General features: G+C 34.2%; 3 protein-coding genes across 5 annotated transcripts; 2 read left to right on the top strand and 1 right to left on the bottom strand.

Annotated features, from left to right (window-relative positions):
• The first annotated feature begins 1,191 nt into the window (after positions 1–1,191).
• Positions 1,192–4,752, top strand: LOC132308394 (upstream activation factor subunit UAF30). 2 transcript variants are annotated; one of them, XM_059806461.1, is made up of 3 exons: positions 1,192–1,428; positions 2,207–2,421; positions 4,316–4,752. In XM_059806461.1, the coding sequence occupies exons 2-3, from the start codon at positions 2,248–2,250 to the stop codon at positions 4,442–4,444; spliced, it is 303 nt and encodes a 100-aa protein (XP_059662444.1). In that variant the 5' UTR covers positions 1,192–1,428; positions 2,207–2,247; the 3' UTR covers positions 4,445–4,752. The 2 variants fall into 2 exon arrangements, with proteins under 2 accessions (XP_059662444.1, XP_059662443.1); XM_059806460.1 differs by having other exon boundaries at positions 1,197–1,428; positions 2,224–2,421.
• A 1,067-nt stretch (positions 4,753–5,819) lies between these two features.
• On the top strand, positions 5,820–10,984 carry LOC132308392 (grpE protein homolog 2, mitochondrial-like). 2 transcript variants are annotated; one of them, XM_059806458.1, is made up of 6 exons: positions 5,827–6,257; positions 6,761–6,950; positions 7,035–7,231; positions 7,353–7,520; positions 8,691–8,819; positions 10,626–10,984. In XM_059806458.1, the coding sequence occupies exons 1-6, from the start codon at positions 6,108–6,110 to the stop codon at positions 10,728–10,730; spliced, it is 939 nt and encodes a 312-aa protein (XP_059662441.1). In that variant the 5' UTR covers positions 5,827–6,107; the 3' UTR covers positions 10,731–10,984. The 2 variants fall into 2 exon arrangements, with proteins under 2 accessions (XP_059662440.1, XP_059662441.1); XM_059806457.1 differs by having other exon boundaries at positions 5,820–6,257; positions 6,761–7,231.
• A 971-nt stretch (positions 10,985–11,955) lies between these two features.
• On the bottom strand, positions 11,956–15,586 carry LOC132308393 (uncharacterized). The gene is made up of 3 exons (XM_059806459.1): positions 15,187–15,586; positions 14,059–14,217; positions 11,956–12,451 (listed from the first exon to the last, which is right to left on the bottom strand). The coding sequence occupies exons 1-3, from the start codon at positions 15,580–15,582 to the stop codon at positions 12,287–12,289; spliced, it is 720 nt and encodes a 239-aa protein (XP_059662442.1). The 5' UTR covers positions 15,583–15,586; the 3' UTR covers positions 11,956–12,286.
• Between the last annotated feature and the right edge of the window lie 3,650 nt (positions 15,587–19,236).

The following is a 19,236-nucleotide window of genomic DNA, read 5'->3' as shown; positions in this document are numbered from 1 at the left end:
GTTTGAAATTCAAAGAATCTTCAATACTCTAATAATCCGAGTTGTTTTGCCCACACTCTGAGAGAGGGAGATTTGAATGTAATAAGTGAAAAAATTGTTTTCTAGCAGAATTATTATTATCCATACTTATTTAATCTCAGCACATTATTGGAGTAAAAAAACCTTAAACTTTAAGTTAGGGATTGAAATTCAAAGAATCTCCAATACTCTAATAATCCGAGTTGTTTTGCCCACGCCCTGAGGGAGGGACATTTTAATGTAATAAGTGAAAAAATTAACTTCCATCGATGAATATATATATATATATATATAAACGCTTGTCTATTCATAAATAAATATAAGAGATATGTGTATTCATAAATAAATATAAGAGATAATTAAAACTTACAGAGGGTAGCGGCGGAGAGACGTGAAATGATGTCTACAAGGAGAGTGGTGTGGCAATGACGGCGATGGAGCCATCGATTGCGTGAGGGTCGGAGATGATGAATTCACTCACATAAATCATTCGGGTTACCCGTAAAAGATGGTATGATATAATTTTAATTTTTTAAAATTTTTATTTTGAGTGTTCATGTTTCATTAGACCACCTTAACTCAGAGGATGAGACTTGTCCTCTTAACGGAGGCCCAAGTATTATCTTTTTCTTAATACAATATTTTTTTTTCCCAGTAGAAAACTGAATTATGATTTGTTTATATTTGATGTACTTTCTTTAATTAAGTGTTTGGTAGTAATGAACCCAGAGCTAGCTTGTTCAAATCAACCGCATTTTCACCCTAATGTCTTTCTACCAAAAAAAAATAATAATAATAAAATACTAAAATAATCCCATTTAATTGCCATCATAAAGACAATATGTTGCTAAATATCTTCTGAAAGTAATATCACCCTTTGCTTGATATATGCAATCCTATTTTGCGTTTTTAATCGTGTAAATGACAAAAAAAATAAAAAATAAAAATTTTGGCCTAGAAATACTGTCTCACACTAAAATTTGGACAAATATTATGCATGGATAAACAACTCTAAAATTTGGGCAAATATTATACATGAATAAATGGATGGGCACTTATTATTTTGACATTCTTTGTTCATCTATTATTAAAAAGTGACTTTGAATATAAAATGTTAATAATATTCATATACGTAGTATTAAATATATTTATATAAGGATGTCATTTTATACGATTTGGCAAACAGTTCTCCCGGTTAAAAACACGTTAAGGCTTAGTATAATTTACCCTAATGTCTCTGGTTTGCCGAAAAAAATATGTAATTTGGGCACATAAGAATTGTATACAGTACTTCGAAAAACTTCTGAAAATTCCCATATAAAGGTAGATGGCTCGTTGAAATCTCTCGCGCGCGCGCACACACACAGTCCACTATTGACGTTTTGTGCTCTTAATTCTCTCATTCGCCAGGTATGATCCCTGTACGTATGTGTGTGTAACTGTGTGCGGGTAATAGTTTCTTCGCTTGATTATGCCTATGCGCGTATCTATCCAACCTTAGCTTAGCTGTATTAAGTTCTAGTCAGGTCCGTAAACTTGCAAAGCTAAACTCGAATCTTTGAATACCGACGTCAGTATGTTGAATTTGTAGTTCTTTTAATGGAAGTTAAGGTGTTTGATTTAATTCCCCTTAGAATTGATGTCTTTTAACATTTTGAGGAATAAAGATATGCACTCAACTTGTTAGCCACTATCGTTGTGTATGTGTATATCATAAATGTATAATAGCCTCCCAGCCATCCATTTGCAACCCAATTGTTAATTGGTTGTATGATTCTCGAACTTATTAGATACTAACAAAATTTGCAAGCTGGAAATATTGGGTGTTCTATTTCAGAAGAATTACTTATGACCATTTGCATGCCTTGTATTGCTGTTTTTATGAATCTTGATTTTCATTGTGTTTTGATGATTATTTTTTTTTAATAGATTGTTCATGAGATATTACACGACTTAGACAATTGTTTTGAAGTGAAAACTTTATAGTGCTTGTGGTTGTGCACCCATCATGCTAAAGAGCAGGCCTTCTTTGTTTTTTTTTTTTTGGTGGGGGGGGGGGGGGGGGGGGGGGGGGGTTGTGGTTTCCTTTTGTTCTCTTTAAATTTAGGGTTAAGTAGGACAAGTACCAGATAATCTTTGGTCTTTCAAATGCCAATTTTATATATATAAAAATTAAATGACCTTTTAGTGGACTTTGAGCTGCAGAAATCAGAAACAGATTTGAGAATAATGTTGCCCCAGCGGTTCAAGAAGGCCATCACAGATAACCCAAAGAAAGTTGCCGACTTGATTGACCTTGTAAATCTTCCTTCAACAATTCGAGAATTTGTGGGTCAATCGCAGACCTCTCGTTTGGGGTTTTTCATGTGTGTCTGGTCATACATCAAGACCAACAATCTGCAGGTAATAATTTCTTCTTCAACATATTTGTTTATGCTAGTAAAAAATGAAAGATTATCTTTTAGCTGATGCACATAATTCTACTTATATTCCTGTTTCTCATGCGCCCCCCCCCCCCCCCCCCCCCCCCCCCCGGCTTTAAGCACCCTATTTGGAAATTGGCCCTTCATTTCATTGAGGAAATGCAGAATTTATATATTCATTTTTTGTGATTTTGTGACATGTCTCCCCGAGGATCAGTAATATTTAATGGGCATAGGATCTATTTACCATTCCATATTTTGACTGTATATGTTTTCACTTGATTTCAGTCGTCAAAAGAAAAATCTCCCTTTTGGGGAACAGAAAATGTTTATTTTGGTCTTTTGAAGGATTCTACTTTTAGGCTGTATTGACATGGTCTCTCATATCCTAAGGTCTATCTCGTTATCTGCATTATGTTTTAAGGTCCATGTATATCAATTTTGCACAGAAGCTTTGCGATATTATATTTTGCATCCATTTGCATCCTTGCCAACAACATCCTAGTGAAGCATAGAGAAATGCAAAATAATATCTCAGAACAAGAGGTGAAAAACTAATTCAGGTGTCATGCTCTAAGAAATTCTTTCAGAATGTGTATATGTTTTGGAGAAAAGGGGGTCTATAGGATCGTTTCTCCTCGGAGACTGAATTATACGATCAGGAAAAGAGAAAGTTCTGCAATGTCTATCAGGATTTAGTAAACCAACACATTCAACCAGATGGAACCATATCAATTACATTATCTCCTTTAAAAGAAATTGAACCTAGCATTACTATCTCAATTCGTGTTAAAGCGTCCAACAAGTATCAAGTTACTTCATTTAAGCTTATTGTCATACAAAATGCACTTCAATAGTCCAAATGGAGATTGTTCATCTCGGTGTAGATTTGAAAGTTTGTTTGTCACTTTATCCATCTCATTTATTATGTCTTTGTATCAAGCCACCCTGTGCATTGATTGCCTGTAAAATTAAGAAAACTCGGCATCAATTATTTCAAAACTTGTGATCATATCAATTCATTTGCAATGATATTTTTTAAAGAATTTTGAAAAAATAGCAGCAGCAGAAGTGTGATGCTTACACGAATAAAATTAATAATACTAAAAGAAATAGGCTAAGGTTGTGAATGTGGCTAGAATGAACTCTGAACACATGAATGGTGAGCAAGAAGGTCAGAAACTGCTTTCTTCAGCAATAAAGGGCACTTCAGAATTTGAACACTACTAAAGCATACTGAAATGCCATTAACAACTTGTTTCTTAAAGCTTTTGAAGCAGAGCTGACACAATTTGCTGCTCTCTATTCAGCAGAATTGAAGTGTTAAATCACTTATGGTTTTGCTTCACTAAATCTCAATTTGCACAAATGGTTTTGCTTCACTAAATCTCAATTTGCACAAATCTGACTTAAGCCAGCTTACTCTCCAAAATTTTGAGCATCAGTATTAAAGCATCAATAATTCTCAAAAGTGAACTAAATTGCACTTTCCACCGCCTTCTTTGTTCTACTTTCTTTAGATATCCAATGTATAGCCAAAGACAGGCATGTGAACTTTTGCATCATGTGCTTGATACTCTTTTCCGTTAGTACTGTATGCTTTCACCAACGCGATGACCACCAGTTTTTCCATATTTTTATCTTAATGCACATTTTGTTCTTTCCACGGCTCAGTTTCATAGCAGTCATACACGGCACCGAAATCCTAAAAAGTTATAGATTTCCATGATGCCTATGTTTTTTGAGAAACAAATGTGAGACCATGTTCCAGCATTGTCATTGTCTTATCATCCTTTGTTCCACAATATTTTTCCAGATTTTGATGATTTTTGCCTCAACTATAAAGTATTTTATTTTTTATTTTTTTCTTGTAGGATCCAAACAACAAGAATGTGGTCAATTGTGATGAAAAGTTGAAGAAAATTTTGTTGGGTAAGCCTCAGGTTGAGCTAGCTGAACTTCCTACACTAATCAAACTGCATTTTCCCAAGGCGTCAAATTGACTTTCAGGATTTGAGGTCATGGTGCCCGTCTTCTTCTTTACGCATGCACTCCTTATGCCGCCTTACCAAAAATTCTAGCTGCTTCATGTTGCGGTGAATTAATTGACGGAGTATTTTTGATTTTTTAGTTTCTGAATGGCTAGATGAATTGAATGTTTAGTTTATCTCCGTTATATTCTTTTTCGTTTTGGACTAGTTGCTTTATTTCGTAAACAATGTTTCATATCTGTACTGAGATTCACCGTGGTTGATGCATAATTATGGATGCTCCAAGATAATATATATATATATTTTATCTTCATCATTTCTGAGGAAATATTTCAGGTAATCAGAACAAGCAAAGGAACTCAGGTTTACAGTGTGCTCTTTTAGGATTTTCTATAATGATGATGTTACTCAAAATCCACATGAAATCTATAATGGAGAGAATTTATTTATTTATTTATTTTTTATATTCTCACTCTCAATTCATATAGCTTTCTCCACATTGGCTGCTTTTTTCCAGTTTATGCAATTTTTGTTACATGCCAATATATCCTGCACTTATTTTTAAGGCTGCGTTCGTTAATGTTTTCATTTTTTTATTTTTACTTTCACAAAAAAAAAATAATAATAATAAAATAAAACAGAATTAGACATAACGTTTTTAACCTTCCTCTTGTCACAAAATATATGATGTAGTAGAGATGACCACTACAGTACTAAAATGTTTAACAACATATCTGAAAATAATATTTATTAAACAAATTATCAACATATCAAACTCTCAGGTTAAAGATATAGTAAATGAGGATACAGTACTAAAATGTTTTGCCTGTTACTTTGAAAAAACAAAGGTTGTATTTTCTATTTTATTCAAAAACATGATAAATATTTTTTATTATAAAAAATATATATATATATATATTATTAACATAATTTTTGCTTTCACAAAACGTTTCCCGTTAGTGAAATTATTATTTTTCACTGATTGAAAAATTTTGTTTGAAATTAGCTTTAGATGAAATAATAGATGATGAATACATTTCAAAACCGAATAAATCTGGGTTTCACACCTCAAACCATTTTATAAAATAATTGTAATATTATTTTGCGGAGGCGCGTCGATTGTCTCCCACCCGCTTCTTACCCAAAGGTTCTGGACGCTTCTAAAACCAACTTTACTTGAAACTTATTTATGCATGGACAATAATGCCCTTCTTAAAATATTTCAATTTCTTCAAAAAAAAAAGAAGCCTGTTTGCTTTTTTTTTTTTTTTTTTAATAAGAAAATATGTGATAGTCACCTAACGAAAAATTAAAAAAAACATATGTTATGAGATGTGAGTTCAAGTTTCTACAAGGGGTACTGTGTTTAATTTTTTGTCTTAATGAAAATATAAAAGAAAAAAAATAAAGATAAAAATGTACAAAGTGATTAATAATCCTGTCCTCAAATAAAATAGACACCTACGTTTATAAATAAATAATATATAAAAAAAAATAAAAATAAAAAGCAATATAAAATAATCATACGACGGCGCTTCAGAGGAACCCTCTCTCCTTTCATTCCGTAAAACCCCTATTTTTCTCTCTGTGTTTTCTGTCATCCAAACCAGTTGCCACCGCTCTCTCTCTACCCTCTCTCTCTAAACAGGTATCCCATTTCTCCGCCAATAAATCCATGATGTTGTTTTCTAGGGTTTCCTCTCGGCTTTCGAGGAGTGTCTTGGCTCAGTCCCGGAACTCCTTGCTCTTCAGCGCTCGTCACCAACACCACCACATTCCGATCCCTTCCAATCAGTTTCACTTGCTCAGTGATTCTCAAAACAAGGTAAGCCCTTTCAATCTTCCTGATTTTGATGCTCTAGTTCGACTTAGGGTTTTATCGGGGTTTTAGCGACGCTGTGAATTTTAGGCATCTTAGCGACACGGCAGTATTCAATTCCGATTTGCCAAACCATTTTCCCCCATTAAATGCATAAAGTTGGCATTCTCGTGGTTGAGATTCGACTTTCAGTTTATTTATTTATTTATTGAAATATACTTAATTTTGGTAGTTCTCTATTCGATTTATTAGATTTTTCAATGCTTCTGATTTTGCAAGTTAATCTTTTTTCTTGGGGACTTCAGTATTGAATTTTGATTACATTGAAATAATGTTGTAATCTTATTCTTAATTTTTCTTCCATAAAGTTGGCATTTTTTGAGTCTTTAGGGTTGATGTTGAGGTTGTTATATGATTTCTTTTGTTTTATTGCTTGTTCTCCTAATGAAATTTTCATTCACCCAAAAACAAAAAAACAGAGCATAATACATTTACTTTTACTGTTCCAGTTGATTACTGGTAAGGTGTCTCTATTACATCATTCAATCCCCAGTACATTTGGCTTCCAACGATTTCGAATCTCATCGTCTGCCACTGAAGAAGAGAATGCAAAATCAAGTGGAGATACTGAAGTTGTTGATCAAACACAAGCATCCGCTTCGGGACAGGAGAAAACTCCTGATCAGAAAGAAGAATCAGGTTCTAATTCAGAATCGCTTTCTAACATGCCCAACTTCGGCACAAGGAGAAGAGTTACTAAACGAACTGCATTTTCTGATTCAGATTCTTCTGATTCTGATGAAGACTTGTCCATTGAGGATCTGGTGAAACTTGTGGCGGAGAAGGAAGAACTGCTAAAGTTAAAGCACAAGGAGATTGAGAACATGCAAGATAAAGTTCTAAGGAGTTATGCAGAGGCGGAGAATGTCATGGAAAGGACAAGACGTGAAGCTGAGAACTCAAAAAAATTTGCCATACAGGTTTGTCTTAGCAGTTCCCTCCAATAATTATTATGTACTTTCATATTGGACCAGCACTTAAAGGGGCTTCAATTTGTATATGGGTGTCTCACTCTGCCCTTTCTTTGAAAGTATGCTGCAGAACTTTGCAAAGAGCTTATTGGATGTTGCAGATAATCTGGGGAGGGCTTCTTCTCTTGTAAAAGAGAGTTTTTCAAAGATTGATGCATCTAAAGACACCTCTGGAGCTGTGCCCCTTCTTAAAACACTTCTGGAAGGCGTTGAAATGACTGAAAAACAGCTTGCAGGGGTATTATTTTCTCTTTACTCAGCAAAATTCAGCACATCTCCTTATTGCATATTTATTTTTTCATGAGACTCTTTAAAAGCTAAGGCATCACAGTACCATAAGTGTGTCTGTGTGTGTGTCTGTTTTGTCTTTCTCTTCAGTTAGTTGAGTTTCCCTTGCTTTAAGTGTGAGTCTTTTGATATCATAGTTGTTTAAAACATTCTGGACCTCTGGTGACTCTAGGCAATAGAGCTGGCCTATAGTCAAGGCAACAGTGATAGAAATCATAAAACATAATATTTGTTCATCCTTTAATTTGGACAATATACCTCAGTTGTATTTTCAGATTTTAGGCTCATTTCTATAAGGTAACATGTTGACATGCCTCAAGGAATACGAGGTGAACATTGTATATGATAATTTAAGTTCCATTTTGACATTTCTAAGTCTCACCTTAGCATCCATATTGCATGTGTTTGTATGTGAAGACTCCCTGCTTGGGTGGTGTCTTCTACCACTTTCAGTTAAATGCGGATGATTGAGTCTTGCATGTCAAGAAAAATAATAAAAAAAAAAGTCTGTATGTGTATATTTACATCTATTATATGCACATATTTACATATTATTCAATAAAACCAAACAATGCATGTTTCTTCCACATGTATTCTAGAAGGATAATAACCAGGTAAAATATTTCTACCAAAGCCTTAGTTGCGAGGCTGCCCAAGGACCTACGAGAGGGCTAAAAACCTAGGTGATGCCTATGTCATTTCCATAGCGCTTGAGGGTGCTTTCACTGTTAGGCTGCTGTCCATAACAACTATATTAGGTGTCATTCAGAAACATTTCATATTGGCAGCTAGTTTAAAGTTTAGCAAATAATGGATACTTCTGTTAAATGTATCTAATAGGGTAAAACTTGGTAAATGGATGTCAAGGTCATGTCTGTCCAGACAATGGTTGCACAGGCAATTTGTGCAGCTTCCACTACTTAGGCAGCTACCTATAACAACTATGTTGGATACTATTTAGAAAGAATTCATGATAGTAGCTAGTTTAATGTCTAGCCCGTCCAAGAGGACTAGGCATAATTGATGTTCCATGCACTATCATGTGCTAAGATGGGCTTTGCTATATAAAATGTAATTTGGAGATTTTTCTTGTTGGGCTTATGAATGTTGATGATTCCAGGTGTTCAAAAAGTTTGGAGTGGAAAAGTTTGATCCTACAAATGAGCAATTTGATCCTAACAGTCATAATGCAGTATTCCAAGTACCAGATGCTTCTAAGCCTCCTGGCACCGTAGCTGTTGTTTTGAAGGTAAATAATTACTGAATGAATCTTTCTGAAGTGTTATCCTTGAGAAATTGAGTAGGATGGGTGCCTTTTCTTAACCAATCTCCCAAGGGACGGACCTATTAAGGGATCAGTTGGGGCAGCCACCCCACTGATTTTTTTTATTTATTTTTTACACCCCTCACTGAAAATTTTTTTTTTTACAAAATTACCTAGTTAAAATCTTAACAGTGCCCCCACTCAATTTTTTATAATACTCCACTATATATTTTTGTTGACCCCCCCACCCCCCCCCCCCCCCCCCCCCCCCCAAAAAAAAAAAAAAAAAAAAAAAAAAAAAACCGTTGGATACAGCTGATAATAATTTTCTAATGAAATCACTTTGTGGTTGGTCTCAGTTTTTGGGTCGTCATTCTTTCCAGTGGCTACTTATGATTTATGTTTTTGTAAGTTAGTGGTTACGTAATGCTCATTTGGTATGAATGGTGAAAACTAGGGGTGCATTTTATTTTATTTTGATAAGTCAATGGCCCTTGATGTTCATTTGGTATGAATGATGAAAATATGGGTGCAACTTGGGGAGGTCGGTCCCAACTTGATTTTTCACAAGGGTTGGCAACCATGTTTACAAGGGCTTGAGCTAAAACTCATTTCAAACTTAATTGTTTAGGCTTGGGTTGGCGTGTCAACAACTCAAAACCTTAATTACAACATGACTTTTTGTATATTTATAATTTCTTATATACTATATAAATTTATAAATGTGATTTACCTTTTTTTTTTTTTTTTCCCAATTTCTTTTTCTTAAATCTTGATTTATTTTATCTCAGTCCTCTGAGTATCAATTTATTGTGAAGTTGCTTATATTTTTTTTATACAATTATATTCAGTTACTTAGATTTTTGTGTGTAAGAATAACCAAACTTGAGGCTAACCCGGTTTTTAAACTGAGAAATTGGAATGTGCATTGGGCTTGGATTTTGGAGGTTGGTTGAAGGTCGGGTTGGATTGGGCTTTGGTTGAAGGTTGGATGCCATCGGTTGAACTTGGGATTACCCATAGCCCCAATCCACCTGAGCTGCATCCCTGAGTCCATAATAAAAAAGGGAGGGAGGGAAAGGATACTGCTCTGTTTGCTGGAACAGGAAAGAGAGGGTGTCACTTTTCACTCTTCGGTTCTGGAATGAGGGGGATGGATGAGAGACTAGTACATTACATGACGACTGAGAGAGAGGAGATTGTGTGGGGTCCACCACTTCACATCATTCTCTCTCTCAGTCAGTGTCGCAATGTCGGCAATTTTTGGGCCGGTTTTTTTTTTTTAACCCCCATCCCCACCCCATTTAAGTAAACGGTTCTCCAAACCCGCTTTAAATGGGGCGGGGGTGGGGCGGTTCCCCACCGGGTTGGAGATTTTTGCCACCCCTAGATGAGAGACTAGTATATTGCACAACGACTGAGAGGGAGGAGATTGTGTGGGGTCCACCACTTTGCATCATTCTCTCTCTTAGTCAGTGTTGCAATGTCGTCAATTATTGACTTTTCCGGTCCAAAAATGTGAAAATGAACCCCCATCTAAAGTTTCCTCCTTGTTTTCCTCCAATATTTGGACCATTTGGTTTTGATGGGCTGGACAGTATTTTGCCCCATTTCAGCTTTCCTTGGACTATTTAATTGAGGAAAATGCCCTGAAGGGGCGGTATTTATACAATGAACCTTTTGTGTGGAAATTTTACCTCTAAATGCTTCAAGGAATTGGAACACTTCCCATTTTTGTGATTGCGGTTGAATGGTTGGCTTAAATACTTGTGCATTGTGTTATTGTTGCAGGCTGGATACATGCTCTATGATAGAGTTATTCGGCCAGCTGAAGTCGGTGTGACTGTGGAACTGGAAAAGGACAATAAGGAGGAAGGCCAAGGATCAGAAGCTTGAAGGAATGGCCACGAAGGATGCCTGCTGGATGATATTAGAAAATTTTGCGTCTGTTTGTGAGAGATTGAGTTAGTTCTTCCCAGGTTAGATAAGCTTTAGGTAACCTTTTTATTGCAAAGGATGGAACTACTACTTTTATTTTTTTTTTTATTATTATTATTTTTTTTTTCGCTTTTCAGTTTATTATTGTCACTTTATAAATATGTTGCCAACATTTACATCATAAAATTATAAAAACAGTTTTGATTATGGTATGGACGGTTGATATTGTTGGCTCTGGTAGCACCGCATGGGTATTTGTAGCATGGTTGTCTGAAGGAATCTGATATTGAATCGTGTCACTTTTTTTGCCGTTTCATTCTGCTCCATAATTAAAAAATGAAAATATGTAGAGAAAAATACAAGAATATGGTAAGATAATGAAATTACTAGAAAAAAATGGATCCAGTGATTAAAAATAAACTATGAACATATTTTCTTTGGGGTAGTGTTAAAGCAAGTAAAGAATATAAGTTGTTTTCATTCAAAAACAGCGAGAACATGTTTTTTACTTCTCAAATTTCCACAAAAATACAGCTATATTATATGATGTTTGGAATACACGGTTGCATCAAAATATGTGTGTAAAGATGATTACAAATATTTTTATAATATATAACTTTGACATAATATATATATATATGCATATATTAATATTAAATTCAAATTCAAATTCAGAATTAAATTAAAGTTATATATTTCGAGGTAAAAGAGTATTAACATGGATTACAACAATATGTAGGATCGTTCTATTAAATAAACAAACGTGTATATGCGGATGGATGAAATATTTTGCATTAAGATCTGCTCAGGTGCACACACCAAAAAAAAGAAAAAAATAAAATAAAATAAGCTTTGCTCAGACCGAACTTGGTCCCATTAATCATCTAATAGTGTCAAAGAATCTTGAGATTCTAAATACTGTAATATTATGTTTGTTTGATTGCACAGAATTAGTACCTTGAATTTGAAGGAAGAAATGTAGTTCAAAATTTAATATTTTGTGTGTAGTGACGAACTACTTGCTACTTAAAGATTAGAAAAGGCAAAGACCTCATGCTATTTTGGGCATATTGCAAAATTAACTCCTTAAAGACCAGCAGGATTAATTATTTCTGGTACATCTATCATTTTTGGCTGTAATAATTCCAGATATTGAGATCCCAACATTATTCACTCATTATGATAGCCTGGTGAAATATTGGAAGTTAGAACCAAGAAGACTTGCTGAAGTCAGGTGTTTTATACAAAAGGACTTAGATTGCACCAGCCGAAGAGGTGCGAGCACTAAGAAATGCAAGCTTCTCAACGGCATTATCATTCACCACCACTACATTAACGACTCAACTGGTCTTTTCATCATGTACTACTTGTCTAAACCTAAGTTACTTTATACAAAAGCTTACTAAAGTTTAATTTATATGCATCTTCTATGCTAGAAGCTAGTATATCATTTACATTAGGCACCGCAATGGATCGCCAAATGGTTATCAGCAGTCTCCAGAAGAAGCTCTGCATCAGTGCAGTGCCTTAAACCCACCCGAGCCCACTCTCCCAAGCTGAGCCTCATTGTTTTCGCTATCTGAATCCTCCTTATTCTTCTCGGGGTTTTTCAAGCACAAACTCAAGTCCAGATGGCTTTTGTCTGGGTGTTGCAAGGCCAAGCCATTCCCATTTGGTGCCTGCAACACAGACAGTTTAAAACTGTTGAGAACCTGTTATATTATGTCATGAATAATAACATACGTGTATCTCCAACAGAATATCCAAATTTTACCTCAAATTTTCATGCAGAATGGGGAACGACTTATAAAAAAGACTTGAATTTTAAGGCAACTTTGTGAAATTTGATAGTAATTCTGGCAAAAGTAGAGAAACTCTAGTAATTTAGAGTGAAACCTCTTAACTTCTAATTCCTTCTTATGAGTGTATACAATAAGAGAACATAATTGGACAAGAATATTTTACATCATTCATATGCTTGCTAATTCTAGTGGATCTGCAAGGAACTCAGGCTACGGAAACTTGTTATGAAGATTAGTTAGTAAAACCCGGAAACAAACTGATACAAATTTGAATAGATTAATGTTGGCAATAACCTTAAAAGCTCCACTCTGCATACCCAACATGTCTCAAGACAGTACCAGTGGACAGTGTGTTGCAAGAGAATCAAACCATGGATATATAACCTGACTTCATCTAACAAACCAAATTACCAAGCCACAACAAAAGGGAAAGAGGGAGAGTCTACTCACTCCATATTGCACCATCTAAGGTCATCTTTCAATAAGAAAGATATCCAAAGCTCACAGTCTCTAATTTCCAGCATTAAGCATGTAGTGTACATTGGTAATGGATAATAGAAAATATTTATGTAAAATATTAACTAATTTAACTATTTTTTAATCAAAATGGGTATTCAAAAATCCATTACAAAGGCCCGTCATGCCCTTCTTCCACTTTTGTAGTGTTGTGTTGAATCTGACCATTTTATGACATTTGATTCTCAAAGACTGTTTACATGGAAACAATGCTGAAAATTGCACTTCAATGACATTCTGTAAAAAGTTGCACCTGTCATTAACATCTTCCAACCCCTACCTCCCCTTTTTTCTTCCAGCCCCTGTTCCCTTATGTTGTTGGGGGAGGGCGGAGGCAAATCTTGACGCTAACCAAATTACTAATGTTATTTTGGAGTTGATAGGAGACGAAAGACAGATTTTCTCACTAAGAGAAAATTAACAAAAAAAATTTGAACACTTGTTTGATTCATTCTTTAGTTACTCCTATTAGCATTTGGACTTACTAATATGTCTCTGAATGAGAAAGTACCTCGAGAACCCTGCACACATTGTAAGACATTCCTAATCTATTCTTATTCATTTGAGTGGCATTGCTAATTATGGTTTACCGTAAAGCATGCCACACTAGGTAAGAACCAATACAGTTCCTAGGCTTAAAGCCATGTTAGACCAAGTTTTATACTTAGTCACTATAAATTTATTTGATGATTACTGCTTAATAAGAAGTTCTACAAGTTTTAGCTACATTTACTGCATCATCAAATTTCAAAGCAATTCCCTCTTTTTGCTACAACAAAACTGTCCTCACAATAATCAGCGCAATTGAAAATAATACCTAGGTTACACCCTTTGGCATAATCTAGAGGATAACATGAATGTAACATCACGAAAAGAAAAACTACACCAAAAACTGGAAGCGGTTTATGAAAGAAAGACAACAAGAAGTTCAAGGCAAATAAAGTAAACAAGAAGTTCAACAGTCTTACCCGATTCTCTTCCAGAATAGGATTATCGATGTTAGGACTTTCATAGCTATCATCAACCTTTGAAACTGGCCTCATTGTAGGTTGGTCAGTCTTGCTTGTTTTAGCTTCATCATCAACCTTTTTAGCAGCCTCCTTTTTCTGTTCTTCTAGCACAACAATCTGCACAATACAAGTTTTCAATAACTCATTCTATGTGAAAATTACCACAATTAATATCCTCATTTTTTATTTTTATTTTATTTTCAACATCCAGACAAGAAGAGCTAAAATAACAAAACAAAGGCAAGAAATAAGAAATCTCTAAGAAAAATCGACTCTCTGTTTGGAGTCTCTCACCATCCTGCCCTATGGCACAAGTATGGACGCTGAGTTTTGTTATAACAAAACTGAATAGAATCATTACTCTCAGTGTCAAGCTGCAGATGTGCTAGTGGATCATCTTGAAGTGTTTTCATAATTTTATTTTTTATTTTTATTTTTTTCCTGCTCCCCAAAACCGAAGATGCTATGGTTTTACGGCTTCCTCTTCTGTGAGCTTAAATACTGCCTCCAAATTCCGGATGGAGCTCATTTAGTTGTGACAAAGCTTGCATGAATAAGCACATATTAAATTAATTAAGATGTCAATACAAGAAAGATCCAAAAATTACACAACCATACAGTGATCATCCAGTGATTTTAGAAGCTAAATGAGCATTGATACCCTAAAGACGAATACGCTATAGAAAAAACCTCACCTAAATGGCTAAACCCCAGTAATTCTCAAATACCGTAGCAACAAAAACATCTTGAAGAGTTGTATATAATGCCTAGGGTTTGAAACTCAAACCAATTCATTTAAAACCACTTCTAATTGTCGATCTATCTGTCTATTCATCAATCCACATATTCACACGTATTAATGTAATAGGAAGAAGAAAAAAATCCCAAATCTCCAGTAGAAAAACCCTACTTAAACGGTTAAACACCCGCTCATTTCTAACAAAAACCCTAACAACCAAAAGTTCACTTCTCCAGTACCAAAACCCTACCTAAACCTCACATAATTCCAACAAAAAAAAAAAAAAAAAAAAAACTTCATAACACAAGAACCAACAAGTGACGTCACTCAAAGAGGGTTTATCTAACCGGAGTGTATCGGAACTTCCGTCTCGGTGGCTCCTCGTGCTCGCCGGAGTCGGCAGTGTGGGGCGGAGAGATTGGGGTCCACCGACAGAGGAGGAGGGCAGAGGCGTTACCGGTGCCGTTGGACTGAGAGCTGTTCTGGTAGGAGAGAGTGGACGATGATGACACTTGGACCCACTGCTTCTTCCATTTTCTGACCGGGCCGCTGAAAACGGTGGTCGAACCGTACCTGGCCGACGCTCGGCCGAGTCGGGAACTGACTCCCTCCATTTGTTCCTGTCGAAATTCCGGTGTGTCGGACTGTCGTTGGGAGGACAAAACCAGTGCTCTGTCTCTCTCTACTAGAGAAAGAGCTTTAATGGGGGGAGTTTTATAGTACAAAGTAGTACCACTGAACATTTTGTATAAAGAAAGAGTACCATATTTATGGCACTAAATAAAATATTTAAAACTAGCCTTGAAAAAGAAAAAAAGAAGTACTAGCAAGTTTCCATATTCAAACTATTCTTACAAGTTATTGACAAAAGATTAATTTACAAAATAGATTTAAATATTAAACTGAGAATTCCAAAGAAAATTAATACGCCCTTCAGGAAACGTCTAGAATTACCCATGAAAATGGTCTTTTCTAGTGAAAAAATAATTGAAATATGTATACATATTTTCATTTTATTACATTTGAGAATTGAGATATATAAAAAGTATAACACGAAATGGACTTATTATTACATTTGAGAATTGAGATATAGAAAATAATTATTTATATTTTTTATTATGCTTGCATGATGTATTTTACTTAGTATTGAATTCATCAGATAATTTTGATATATAAATTATTTTCTTTTCACTTTTTTGCTAACCAAACTAATGAAACAACATTTTCCTACAAATTCTTTAAAAAAAAAAATCATACTAACCAAGTGCATAATAAAAACATAATTTTCTTTTTTTTTTTACTGCATTTTCTTTTCTTTTCACTTTCCACCACCGATTTCCGACTAACCAAATGAACCCCAGTAGAGAGAGCAATTTTCATGTTTTAATTTTCATTGTAATTGAGATACAAATGCATAATATTTTCGTACAAAAAATTATTTTAGCAATAGGCCTAAAAAAGTTATTTTAACAATAGTCCTAACCAAAGATATGCCCCCTTTATATGTTTTTTTTTTTTATAAAAAAAATTATTTTTGTATATAGCAAAACACACTCCTTTATATGATATTTGCTCGCACTTTTTTTTTTTAAAAAAAAAAACCTTCTGTGTAGAGAAAAAAAAAAGTCTAGTGGACCAACAATATAGACACACAGCTACACTAGGTGCAACAAGAAGAAAGGCCAACAGGCCTCATTCCATTCCCAGGCCCGGACTGAACAAGTTAATTAATTACCGAACATCAAGAAGCCCAATGAGTGCACAACTGGCAAATTTGAAGATGACTAATAGTTATACGAGCAAGAAAAATGATAATTTTGACACTTAAAATCGACATAAATAAAAAATATTAATTTGACAAGTAACGAAATAATCGTAAATGTTCTCTCTTGTTCACACGATCTCCTCTGCTTTGTCGCTGTTCATTTGAAATCATTGGTCGTAACCACGACGACTTGGTGATAGAGATTCATCTCTGCCAGCGAAATTATTCCAGAATCTCAGAGATATATCCCAATTTCTCTCTTATTGAGAAAAAAAAAAAAAAAAAAATCAATTCACGTTTTGAAACAATTAAGGCTATAAAACTAAACATTTTTTTGTCTTCTTCACCTTATCGGAGATCAATTTCAATTCCAAATTTGATCTCGCCTTCATCGTCTCCAACTCTACCTCAATGTTTTCTCCAATACCACTGTCTCACCCTAATCATCGCTGTCGAATTCGACACTAGTCGAAGCCCAAACAATCACATCAAAAACAACTTGAACAACATTGAATCGAAAGTGATTCCTGGATTGAATTTGGGTAATATATGCCTGGATTGAATTTGAGATCATTGATCATATGTATATATATATATATATTTTAATTTCTTTCTAGAATTAGCTATTTGAGTGGTATAGAGAATTATTTAATTTCAATTTAGTTTGATGCATAAAAAAAAAAAAAATAAAAAAAAAATAAAACCGAAGTAGCCATTCTTGGGGATGTTTAATTTAGCGACTTGATGAATATACCGGCACTATTAGAGTTTGTTGTGATTGGAAGAGAGATGATGCATGATTACTTTGGTGGAGAGACGGAAAAAAAAAAAGAAAAAAAAAAAGGGAGGAGGAACCGCTGGCCCCACACAACTATATATACATGTTGGTGTCGTATTTTTGCAGGTTTTTTACTAGTCGGAAATAGCACTACTCTATGAGTAATGATGACTAATTTTATGTGAATTGAAGTTGATGATGTAATCGTGTTATTATTAATAACATTATGATACATCAACTCTCGTTCACGAAAATTTAATTAAAGTTGTCTAATTTTTGAATTCCAAATTATTATCCTACTTATATACAGGCAGTTGGATGCATTTTTATTTTCCTAACATTTGGATGCTCACCTTCTATTGGTATTAATAATCGTCTAGCATATGCTAGTCGAGATTTGATTTTATTTTTAATTCAACTCTTGTTATCTTCAGTTTTTTTTTTGAAAAATTTAACAATATGAAAAAAAAAAAAAAATTTCTACTATAATTTTTCAAAGTTAAGAAGGTAATCTTCGGAACATTTGAACCAACAAATCAAGCGAACACATGTCAAATCTTTGTATGGCATAAAGTATAATAAAAATCAATAGTACTTGGTACTTTAATGTATAGGGTTTTTTTTATTTAAATAATGGTTTGAGCTAGAGGCTAATTCTAACAAATAAAGTTTGTATCTGGTCCAAGTTTGTATTCAAATGTTATGATGTTGGAGTTTTCAATAGAACAAAATGACAGGGGTGGCCATCCATGGGATATAATTGGAGTAGGCATTAAATATAATTCAATTTGATTATTTTGGATTGGTGAAAATTAAAATTAATTTAATTTTGTTATTTTTGTAAATTAAATCAAATCGAATTAAATATTTTCACAGATCACATTAAATTGGTTATACGAATTAGGTTATTTCTAAATAGCCTAATATTATTATTTTTAATCATAACGCAATGTTGAATTTTCAATTATTAGCAAACTTAAAAATTTGTAAGTCTCTATGCTACATTTGGTGTGATGGCATAAAATGAAATGTTTATTCTAATTCATTCGTTTAGTATGCAATTTAAAATGAAAAAAAATAAATAAATAAAAATCTATTTCATAACTGATGACTATTTTATTTTTAAGTAAATTATTTTTTAAAAAATAAACTTTTTAAAAAATCCTCACAATCTAATTCTAAAAATTACTTTTATCTTTTACCACCATTTTCTACCGCTTTTCACTACCACTGTCACCGTGGCACCGTTATCTCTTTTCTCCGCCACCGCCTTTCTTTGCGAAGGTTAATGAACACTAGATGTGTTGGTGCCACTTACCTGAAGAAAAAATAAAAAATTGGGAGAGGAAACACAGATAAGAACAATATAGGACAGTATTTAATTGATTAATTAAAAACCAACGAAGTGGTTAAGCCCCACTTACAAATGAGTCTTTTCACTCTCTTAACTTTAGCCAACAAAGTATTTTTAATGGCCAACAATACCGAGCACAGAGAACAGTACAAAATGCATGTGAGCGTTCTGGTCGGTTCAGTACATTACTGTCTGTGCCACGTGGGGTAAGAGCAGTTGCTACTATTGCTACCTGTCTAGCAGGCTAGCCCTAGCTTCATGTGCCCCACTCAATTCACCTATCAAACTTAATTTAGTCAATGGAAATGAAAATTTTTGGTTAATTTTTTATAATTACATATACAATTAAATCCTAATAAAAAATATTATAAGAAGATATTTAGAGGGATAAATTAATAAAGAGGAACCAGATTCGCTCCAGGTGTAAATTCTTAATGATTCAATTTCAACTCTAGTTTCATTGCTCTTCTTACTATTAAGATATATTTTCAAGTATTTCA

The sequence above is a fragment of the Cornus florida genome, unplaced genomic scaffold (assembly GCF_030987335.1).
Source record: "Cornus florida cultivar Cherokee Brave unplaced genomic scaffold, ASM3098733v1 CherokeeBrave_3.0.0_Hap2_Chr05, whole genome shotgun sequence".
NCBI lineage: Eukaryota > Viridiplantae > Streptophyta > Magnoliopsida > Cornales > Cornaceae > Cornus > Cornus florida.
The sequence above is the reverse complement of the archived record's forward strand: the minus strand, read 5'-3'. Positions and strand labels throughout refer to the sequence as shown.

What these genes read in the sequence shown, in the direction of transcription:
- LOC132308394 (XM_059806461.1), top strand. Translation starts at nt 2,248, where the DNA reads ATGTTGCCCCAGCGGTTCAAGAAGGCCATCACAGATAACCCAAAGAAA. An exon ending in TCAAGACCAACAATCTGCAG is followed by an intron (nt 2,422 to 4,315) that starts GTAATAATTTCT and finishes TTTTTCTTGTAG; the next exon opens with GATCCAAACAACAAGAATGT.
- LOC132308392 (XM_059806457.1), top strand. Translation starts at nt 6,108, where the DNA reads ATGATGTTGTTTTCTAGGGTTTCCTCTCGGCTTTCGAGGAGTGTCTTG. An exon ending in CTGAAAAACAGCTTGCAGGG is followed by an intron (nt 7,521 to 8,690) that starts GTATTATTTTCT and finishes TGATGATTCCAG; the next exon opens with GTGTTCAAAAAGTTTGGAGT. An exon ending in CCGTAGCTGTTGTTTTGAAG is followed by an intron (nt 8,820 to 10,625) that starts GTAAATAATTAC and finishes TTATTGTTGCAG; the next exon opens with GCTGGATACATGCTCTATGA.
- LOC132308393 (XM_059806459.1), bottom strand. Translation starts at nt 15,582, where the DNA reads ATGTTCAGTGGTACTACTTTGTACTATAAAACTCCCCCCATTAAAGCT. An exon ending in GGAAGTTCCGATACACTCCG is followed by an intron (nt 14,218 to 15,186) that starts GTTAGATAAACC and finishes TGTATTGTGCAG; the next exon opens with ATTGTTGTGCTAGAAGAACA. An exon ending in CTATTCTGGAAGAGAATCGG is followed by an intron (nt 12,452 to 14,058) that starts GTAAGACTGTTG and finishes TCTGTGTTGCAG; the next exon opens with GCACCAAATGGGAATGGCTT.